Consider the following 10,891-nt stretch of genomic DNA (forward strand, 5'->3'; position numbering starts at 1 on the left):
CACACACACACACAGACACACACACACACACAGACACACACTTACCCGACCCCTAAACCTACCCATCACACACACACACACACACACACACACACACACACACACACACACACACACACACACACACACACACACACACTTACCCGACCCCTAAACCTACCCATCACACACACACACACACACACACACACACACACACACACACACACACACACACACACACACACACACACACACACTCTTAGCTATCTAAATGGGGATATCTATAGACGTGATGATTTTTATACCTAAACCTACACATCACACACACACACACACACACACTCACCCGACCCCTAAACCTACCCATCACACACACACACACACACACACACATAGACACACACACACAGACACACACTTACCCGACCCCTAAACCTACCCATCACACACACATACACACATTCCTAGCTATCTAAATGGGGATATCCATAGACGTAATGGTTTTTATACCAAAACCTACACATCACACACACACACACACAAACTTACCCGACCCCTAAACCTACCCATCACACACATACACACACACACACACACACACAAACACACACACACACACACACACACACTTACCCGACCCCTAAACCTACCAATCACACACACACACACACACACACACACACACACACACACACACACACACACACACACACACACACACACACACACACACACACACACACACACACACACATCTCTCAAGGAAGGTTTTTGTAAGATTCTGGGTTCAAATTTGTCCCCAAAATATAGTTAAGTAGGTACACACACACACACGATAAAAAGGAACACATTCGTTCAGACACATTTTATCATTCTTCACAACAGCTCCAGATCGACTAAAGAGGAAATATTTACTACATATTTACTTTATATGATTTCAGACCTTCTCACAGTCATATTTCATCTAAAACCCAAGACTGAAATAAATCATGTTTTGTGTCTCCGTCACATTCATTCAGATACGCTGGAACACACATCTTTTCCTCTACGTTTCATCCTTCCGTTCACACTGACACAAGCTTTTGCTTTTTGAAGACGCTATCTCAATGCGTAATATCTAAACATTCTTAAATCAAGACACATTTACTGGAGAAGGAAATTAGTTAAGATATTAAGTCTGGTTTTCTTATCTGCCAATGGAGTCAGAAAAATAATCTTACTTGACTCTATGCAGGGAGTTTGATTGACAGGCGATCTGACCAATCATAATCCGCCGAATCCGCCATTTTTGTCCGACAAAGCAGTCAGGAGAGTTAATAGATTAACATTGGAGGATTTGAATGTGAAAAACGGAGTGTACTGACGTCTTTCCACGGTTAAAACAACATACCTTCTGATGTTCATTCACATTTATTTGATGCTATAAATGAACTAGGAGGAAGAGACGATAGGTTCACGAGGAGCTTTAACTGAGCGATCTGTCACCACACGCTAAAGAGCCACAAAACGGTATTTATTGTTTACATTTCTTTAAAAAATTACCAAGTTTGAAAGTTGAGACTTTGTTTCATATCCAAAGCGACTTACATTGCATTTCAAGGTACCCATTTTACATTCTTATCAGTTCTTGCTTTCCCTGGGAATCGAACCCATGACCTTGGCGTTGCAAGCACCAACAGAAAATTCAAAGCAAAATAAGATTTAGTCTCTGACCTGCGTCGTGAGCCGTGATGACCAGCGTGAATCTGTCCTGAGTTTCCCGGTCCAGTGTTCGGGTCAGGATCAGCTGACCAGCGGATGAGAGGCTGAAGGATCCGGCTTCATTCCCACTGGAGAGTGTGTAGATGATCTGACCGTTAGCGCCCAGGTCATCGTCCCGGGCCACAACCTGCCGACACAAACCGAGAGTTAACACTGTTTAAGACCTTCTGAAATCTTTAACACGCTTTGAAATCGTTGGTATTTATGACGTCACAAACTACCTTGTAACCAATCAGATCAACGTGTGATCGTCAACGAGTGGATCTCTGAGTGAGTGAGTGAGTGGGGGCGGGGCTCATTTGCATATTCATGAGACCGCGCATACTAAATGAGGTACGGGTGTCGATTTACATTCCAGATATTTTAAGGCATGAAAACTTTTAAATATGCCATTTTGGTGATCAAAGATGAGTTTTAAGGGATAGACTTATTGACTACAGGGGGACCTATATCACCATAAATTTGAATTTACACTACTAATCACAAAAATGGAGCACAAAAACATGATTTCAAATATTGTACACATCCAGAATGATCAATAAAAAACACCAGTTACTGTTAAGCATAACAAACAAACTCTGAATGAGCGTTTGCAGTGAATCTGAAAGACATAGATAAAAGATTACAGTTGCAATTTCTTTGCATTTTATAGAAGCAAAAATGTTCACACGGACTAGTTTACACTCTCATTCTGTCTTCTGAGGTTTTGCGTGAGAGTCTGAAGCGCTGGCACACCTGACTCCAGCTCATTCCCCTCTCAGGTGAGGTTTGTTTGGATTCATTATGTCATTTATCCGAAGTGTAAAGCGTTCTGCAGTTACACCCCGTCACCCTACAGCGGGAAGCCCGATCCACTCCCTGCACTTAGCATTCCAGCGACGTCAAACACTTCCAGTCACATTTCCAAGTAAGAGCGTGGTTTGTGTTGGAAATCTGCTCTTGCATTTCTGCATTGCAAAGCAAATTTATAAATGATGTAGAACCAAAGCCGCCCGCTCTAAAGAGATGAACTAATGCTGCCTTTACATGCTAATCCCACTTTTAAAATCGTCACTTTCAAGTCGATATGAGGTTCATTCTTGCCTATTTAATGGGAAAAGCCTGAATGTATTGAAGATATTTAATCAATATCCATATTAAATTAAATGCAATGTCCCATTCATTGACAAATGCTGCATTCACTGTGTAAAATACATGCAATATGCATCAAATGGTTATTTATATACGCAAATAATACATGATTGTAACCGTCAAGAGGAAACAATGTAGATGTGGGAAAAATGCAGTTTTTTTCCCCATCTAAAATATTTCTGGATTCCATTTAAATGGTTAAATTACATTTTATTAATCAAAAAAAGTTCTAATTAATTGAAATCACGAGACTTACACAACTGAACAAAAATTTATTAGACGTTTAGCAAAAATTACATTTTAGGGCCCTATGAAATCCCTAATTTTTTCGCCTCAAATTCAATTGTATTTTTAAACAATAATAAAATCTTTTAATGGTTTAATTTAGTTTTAATAATCAAAAAGCACGTCTAATCAACTGAATTCATAAAATTGTATTTTTTTTTTTACAACAATAGGGCCCAAAGAAATGTTTTATTAAATTCTGGGTTGTCTGTTTTCTTTTTTCTGGATTTATTATTTAATATAAATTTATTATCAAAAACAGCGGTAATCAAATTAAGGCATAAACATTAATCTTTAAATTAATCCTTTTATTTTTGCCAAACAAACTGATGAAAAACAGACATTTATGGTTAAAATAAAAACAAGGAATGAAAAAATGACATATTCCTTAAAAATATCGTTTTAATAATTTTATTATAATTATTCATTGTTATTGTTCTTATTACTGTGAGTGGAACAATAGTAATATATTTCTGTAATAATTTCTTCAAGTTAAACCGAACTTTTATTTTGGCGGGTTGCGGTGAAGAGCTGCGAGTTTATGCATGTGTAAATTTCATTTTTATGACTATATCTTGTGATTCCGCATCGCTCAAATGGCCGAACTCGAAAGCTGCATGAATGCTGTGTACTTGCCTGTAAGATATTCTTGGGCAGGTTTCCTAAGTTCTCCTGCACGCTGACGGTGTACGGCGAGAGCTCGAACACAGGCGAGCGGTCGTTCACATCCAAAAGCACGATGTTAACGGTGGCGCGATCCACACGTGAGCTACTCCCGCGATCCGAAGCCTGAACGGCCAGAGAATACGAAGATCTCGTTTCCCGATCCAGGAGCTTCGCCACCGAAATAACTCCCGTCACCGAGTCGATCCGGAAATCAGAGTTCACGTTCCCACCGGCGATTGAAAAGCGAATCTGCCCGTTGGTTCCCTCGTCCGCGTCGCTGGCGAAAACGCGCAGGACGTCGGTTCCGGTGAGCGTGTTCTCCTCGATCTCGATGTCGTAGATGTTCTGGGAGAAGCTCGGCGTGTTGTCGTTCACGTCCAGAACCATCATAGTGACCTCCATCGTTGACGAAAGCGGCGGATCACCTTTATCAGTGGCCATGATTATCAAAGAGTAATTCGCCATTTCTTCGCGATCCAGTTCGCCAACCAAAATCACGCCGCCATCGATGTTCCCGATGCTAAACTTGTTTCCGTACGGCCCTTTGAGGGAATATTCCACGTAGCTATTCGGCCCGCTGTCGGCGTCGGTGGCCAGCGCCGAAAACACCACCGTATCCACCGGCGTGTTCTCCTGAATGTACGCCGTCGACTGCGACGTGAAGGTGGGCGGGCAGTCGTTGACGTCCAGCAGAATGATTGACACCTGAGCGGTGCTGGTGAAGCGGGTCATGGGAGGCGGAGCCAAGTCGTTAACGGTGATGACCAGGTTGTAGAAAGACTGAGTCTCGCGGTCCAAGACTTTCTTGGTTTGTAAGACGCCCGTGTTGGTTATGGTGAACTGGGACTGCGGGTCACCTGACGCAATCTTGTAACACAGCTCCGCATTCGGCCCTGAAAAACATCACACATGCTGTTAAATTAATAATGGGTTATACCTGTGCAGTAACTTACTGCTGTAGAAAACATAAACAGTGTTTCGTCTATCATCACAAAATCCTTGACATTTTGCCGGTATGGTCTGAAGATGATATGCTTCGATTTAGGTAAAAATCAGACCAACAATAGGAGATTTAGGAGGAGTTCGAAAAATTTGGTTTTGGAAAGAGAATATAAATGGTGGACAGGAAGTTCGGCATAATTGCTATCTATGTTCTCGGCATGACCCAAGGAATCTATTAACACCAGTTTCATTACAATAGGCTAATACAATCAAAAGTTATTAGCATTTTTGGAAAAATCAATACAGAGTTTAGTAACGATATGGCAATGCGCTCGTAAAATATAGCATTTTACGACAAAATTCAAAATGGCCGACGCCCAAAACGGCTGATATGGGAAAATTGGGTATCGTTCGACTCGGCATGCTGCACCGATTCTAAAGAAACCAGTTTTGTTATAAGAAAAAAGAGCCATTTTTATGTTATAAGAACAAATGTTCATTTTTCATATCTCCTGATCACTAGGTGGCACTGCGCCGAAACTATCCTGGTTGTCTCAGGTCATGGTTGTCATAACACACACCAAGTTTGGCCAGAATATGCTAACGTGTTGCGGAGATATAGCCTCACATTCATTTTGGCGTGCTATTCTCCAAATTCGTTTGTGCGTTATTCGATAACGTTTTGACAAATCAACTTGAATTCTATAACTTTTTGTCGGCATTGTTTGAAGATGATCTCGTTCAATTCGTTTTTATCGGTAAATTCTAGGGCTGGGAATTGATTAAAAAAAATTACTAATTAATCACAATTTGCTGAATTGCTGATTCGTAGAATCACCTAAATAAATTAAACAACACAAAAAAAATATTTGTAAATATACTTGTAAAGCACATATACCTTTATGTTGAGGTCAATTTGTAGAGAAAGACTACACGCCTTCGCACATATATATTCAAATGCGCATATCTATAGACTAAACACGTAATACGCATGTGCACACCGTCAGCATTTTCACATATTCGCATTTTGAAGATGATAACGTTATTCAGAATTATTCGACGCTTGCAATTTGGAACCCATTTCAAGGTTTGCGTTCTCGAGCACCAAACACTGCTGTTGTGTGGATGAGCCGGAGCGCATTAAGGGTTTTCTGTTGTGTTAGCGTCTAAGTTAATAACTAATGATCTTTACAACGGAAGTGAATCAATCAAAACTAACTTTAGCTGGACAATAACTTCATTCTAGATCTGCTGTAAAGCCAAAACAACCTCTGTTACTGTAATTTCCTATTATCACTGTAAAGCTGCTTTGATACATATTGTTAAAAGCGCTGTATAAATAAAGGTGACTTGACTAGAAAACAGCACAGACCGAGTGTCTACAAGAAATATCTTCTGTGTATTTTGGAGGTTTGGCCGTCATCCATTCACAATGAACGTGTGATTGTCCAGACGTGCTGAAGCTGATAATGCTACAGTACAGTGAGTGTGTGATATGGATCTGCAGATCTAATCTGCTCAGTTCAGAGTAAATGAGCTCTAATTGAGCATTCGTAATGCCGTTCAGACGGGAGCTCATGTGGAACGCCATGGCACCTTCCCACACTGGGCCTGTTTACAAAACACCCGACCTAAACGCTGTCCGAGGTCAGAGGTCAGGGGTCAGGGGTCGGGAAATGCTAACTATGATGTGTCGCCTCGTGTGCGATGAGGATGGCATGCGGCAGAAAAGCAGAGTGAGGAGGAAAAGCCACAGGCACAAATGTAGGTCAGCGTAACCACATTAGAGTCTGAGACACGAGACGCGCGACTCACGGATACGCCAGACGAATTTCACGAAACCGTTCAAAAACACGTGCGGCTCATAATTCAAACCCAAAACTGGCCTCACTTTCTGTGGAAAACACCAGTTCTATTCATTTCAACTTGACCCAGACATGATTTTGTGAGAATCTAATCTAGGTGTTCAATATTAACATTCGTCAACATATTTAAAAAAAAAAAATGTTATGCTATGCTAATTTTAGCATTGTCAACATTCTAAAAGTGAAATATGATATGAAATGAATAAAGTTAATATACTCTTGTAGAAAACTACATGAATATTTTATATTTTTTTTCATTAGAGTAGGGTTTCCCAAACTGGGTTTTGCGATTAAAATAAAATAAAATAAAATGAAAAAATAAAATAAAATAAAATAAAATAAAATAAAAAAAATAAAAAAATAAAAATAAAATAAATAATTAATTAATTAATAATAAAAAAACACATTGAACATGTGTTGGTAAACGTGAACTCGTACCATTATTGGCGTCTCTGGCACTCACTGTGAGAACTGTTTAATATTTTTTTAATAAATAAATAAATAAAATAAAATAAAATAAACACAAAAAACCCCACTTTGAACATGTGTTGTTCAATTATTTAAATATAAATGTAACATATCAGGGGTTAAGTACATGCACAAGTAAATATTTTAGCTCAGGCAGACGTCAGCATTCTTACGCTGAAATACGATACTAATCGAGGACGTTTTTTAGATCTCCAAAAGCATTTAGTGTAACTCGTACCGTCATCGGCGTCTCTGGCGCTCACGGTGAGGACAGACGTCCCGGGACTCAGACTCTCCAGGACAGAAGTGCTGTACGTGGAGCTGTTGAAGACGGGCCGGTTATCGTTGACGTCCAGCAGGTTAAAGTAGACCCGAACAGAAGAGCACAGGCCGCCTCCGTCTCGAGCCTGGACCGTCAGGATGAAGAACTGTTGAGACTCGTAGTCCAGCGCACGCGTGACGTTGAACACGCCGGTCACGGGGTTCAGGAGGAAGGTGGAGTCCTCGTCATCCTCCTCTATCGAGTACGTGATCTCACCGTTCGAGCCCGAGTCCGAGTCACTGGCCAGAATCGCAGCCACAATTGAACCTCAATGGAAAAAGACAACAGAAAATACATAAGGGACTGCACTAAAAAAATGCTTTTCTTGTTTCCAGTCCAAACATCTAAAAATTCTAAAATCAAGATGGATTTACTAGACGAGTAAAATACCATTAGATATTATGTCCTGGCTGTTTTCCGGGGGAATTATTCAAAATTAAGAGAGTTGATGCTTAAAAAAAAAAAAAATATCTGCCAATGGGGTGAGAAAAAATAATGTTAATTCAAACAGAAACAAGATTATTTTTCTGACCCCATTGGCAGATAATTTAGCTTGTTTTAAGCAAAAACTCACTTAATTTTTATTTATTTCCCAGAAAACAAGACATAGTATCTTATTGCCTTTTACTACTTTAGTAAATGCAACCTGATTTAAGAATTTTTAGATATTTGGACTGGAAACAAGACTGAGTAAGAAAAGCATTATTTGCAGTGTGAAAAAGTTCACGAACCTCAATGGAAAAAGTCAAGTGTCCTTCATTTATACAGCGCTTTTAACAATATAGACAGTTTCACAGCAGCTTTACAGTGATAATAGGAGATTACAGTAACAGAGATTGTTTGTCTTAATAAAGAAAATACATAATGAACTGAAACTGTTCACGGCTCGAGTCAGCACAGATTTACAAGTTACTGAAAGGAGTAGTACACTTCAGAATTAAAATTCTGTGGTTTAGTCTTTAACGGCACACTGTAAACACTAACGCTCACAATAATTAATTGGTTTGAGTAGAGCCAACTCAAATTATACAAATCAGTTTCATCAAATTAACTATTATTAATATTTAGAACTTTCTTTTTCTTTTGAGTTCACAAAACTGACACATTTTAAGTAAGTTGAATTGTTTCATTGTTTTGAGTTTCTTTTCATTTAGACAAACTTAAATTTAACTGAAACTGGGCTGGGATGTCTATTTCCCAGCATGCTTTGCCATGACACTCAAAAGGGAAAGTAAATGCTAAAATTAAGTGTTTTTCTGTGGCAGATTTAATAGTGTTTAATGTTTCGTTATGGTAGTTTAGAAGAGTTTCTGTTAAGTTGGGTTTTTTGGCGGGTTCCCATCATGAAAGGCTTAAGAACAGTGTATATTAAAAGTTTTTATTGCTGTACTCATTCAGCACATGCTATGCTGTGCTAATGTTGTTACTAATTAGCAAGGTAGCATTTATTGAATCTCATTTTAAATATATTTAGTAGTGGAAACTTGGCTTGCTAATACCAGTTATATAAGCAAGCCAAGTTTCCACTACTATATCTACTATATTTAAATTGAGATTACATGAGAATCTTAAATCGTGTATGAATAAGCTTACTCAAATACTTCAAGTTAAAGGACAATTCCGGACAAAAATGAACCTGGGGTAAATAACCCAACGGTCGAGTCGACCGTTCTCTGGGATGCGTTTTCATGATAATCGAATGTACCCAGTTTTAACGTTAGTTTTAGTTTCACCACAGATTAGCTTATAACGCTAGTGTATGGGGCCTAGAATAAGTAAAAATAAAAAATCGCTAGTTAATACCACTAACAAGGCTCAAAATAGCCCCACACTAACACGCTAGCATAATGAGGGTCTCGACCTGCAAACGAAGCATTGAGAACTGTGTAAGTGTACAGACAGTTTAATAAGAAGATACTTTATGAAGACAGTCCACTTCGCGTATACAAGCAGGAGCCATCTTTGGAAAACAGTCTCGACCAGTCGAACCACGAACGCCGTGCTGGTCGATAGTCACAGTTCAGCTCAGGTAGCTAGACGTTCGTGGTTCGATTATAATTGTAATTATGGTAGCGTGTTAGTGTGGGGCTATTTTGAGCCTTGTTAGTGATATTAACTAGCGATTTTTATTTTTACTTATTCTAGGCCCCATACACTAGCGTTATAAGCTAATCTGTGGTTAAACTAAAACTAACGTTAACTATCAACTAACGTCGATTATCATGAAAACGCATCCCAGAGAACGCTCGACTCGGTACCCATGTGTTTTTTAGCACTAGGTTAATTTTTGTCCATTCATTGTTCTTTAAGAGCAATTAAAATGTACGAGTACAAAAGTTCTGCTTACTTAAACGTTACATTTCTTAACTTAAAAAAACTTATGTAACTGATTACCTCAAATTATTTGAGTTTTGCTAACTTATTGTGGTTTACAGTATAGCAGTGTGTTAATGAGCCTGAAAGAGAGGCAGTACCGGGATTCATGTCCTCGGGGATGTCGAAGGAGTACACGGAGCGGGAGAACGTGGGCGCGTGATCGTTGAGGTCGCTGACGGTGATGTTGACCCGGACGTCGGAGGATTGCTGGCCGTCGTCGGCCCGCACTAGCAGAGAATACTTCGACCTGCGCTCGCGGTCCAAGCGCCGCGTGGCCGTCAGCTCACCGGACTCGGGGTCGATGCGGAAACTGTCATCCGCTCCGCTGATGATGGCGTACGTCACCAGAGCGTTCGCTCCCTGAACACAAACACACACACTTTCATCACACACCAACCTAATATAAACACACACTTCACTTCAGCAATGTGATTAATGTGTGAAACGAAATACACAGGCTAGAAGTAATGAAGGGGGCGGGGCTTGATTTTATGCGCTGGCGTTTGATTGGCTGATCAACTTTGAAGCACACTTCAAAAGCAATGATGTTCTTTATGTTCGTTTTCCAGCACAAATATCTAAACATTTTTAAATTAAGATACATTTACTGGAGACGCAAAAGACGCGACTTGAAGATGTTAAGTCGTGTTTAATGAAACATGTTGGGTGTATAAAATGTGTAAAAGCAAGTGAGTTTGTGCTTGAAACAAGAACACTAATTATTTTACTAATTCAATAATTCACTAAACATGCCAATGGAGTCAGAAAAGTAATCTTAATTCAAAGGGAAAACAAGAACTCTATTGGCAGATATTCTTGTGTACTTCATTTGTATACATCTTTCAGAAAACAATACTTAAGGTCCGAAATTTCAGACGCGAATTTTCGCACGTAAAAAAAAAACGACCTCACGTTGTGTCAATCACGCTCACACACCGCCTCCGAAACTTTCATCCGTCATCCGTGTTTTCCGCATCCGTAGCAAGTGTTTTGAATGGTGTTTTAACAATTCAGAGCACAGAATAACGAATATGAAAAAATTCACACACGATCACAATCATCACACACGAACCTAACATAAACACACTTCAGC

At 39.6% G+C, this 10,891-nt stretch overlaps 1 protein-coding gene across 1 annotated transcript in view; it reads right to left on the reverse strand.

The window, feature by feature from the left end:
* The window catches only part of fat4 (FAT atypical cadherin 4), a gene marked incomplete at its 5' end in the record, with an annotated part of 62,676 nt that extends 52,518 nt beyond the window's left edge, over nt 1-10,158 (reverse strand). The window contains 4 exons of the mRNA XM_077200032.1: nt 1,696-1,870; nt 3,796-4,718; nt 7,339-7,689; nt 9,897-10,158. Of these exons, the coding sequence (XP_077056147.1) occupies nt 1,696-1,870; nt 3,796-4,718; nt 7,339-7,689; nt 9,897-10,158 (1,711 nt within the window). The remainder of the gene's footprint in view (nt 1-1,695; nt 1,871-3,795; nt 4,719-7,338; nt 7,690-9,896) is intronic.
* Nucleotides 10,159-10,891: the final 733 nt, after the last annotated feature.

This window comes from Siphateles boraxobius, unplaced genomic scaffold (assembly GCF_051911475.1).
Source record: "Siphateles boraxobius isolate OS27281-9 unplaced genomic scaffold, OSU_SipBor_1 415, whole genome shotgun sequence".
Taxonomy (NCBI): Eukaryota; Metazoa; Chordata; class Actinopteri; order Cypriniformes; family Leuciscidae; genus Siphateles; species Siphateles boraxobius.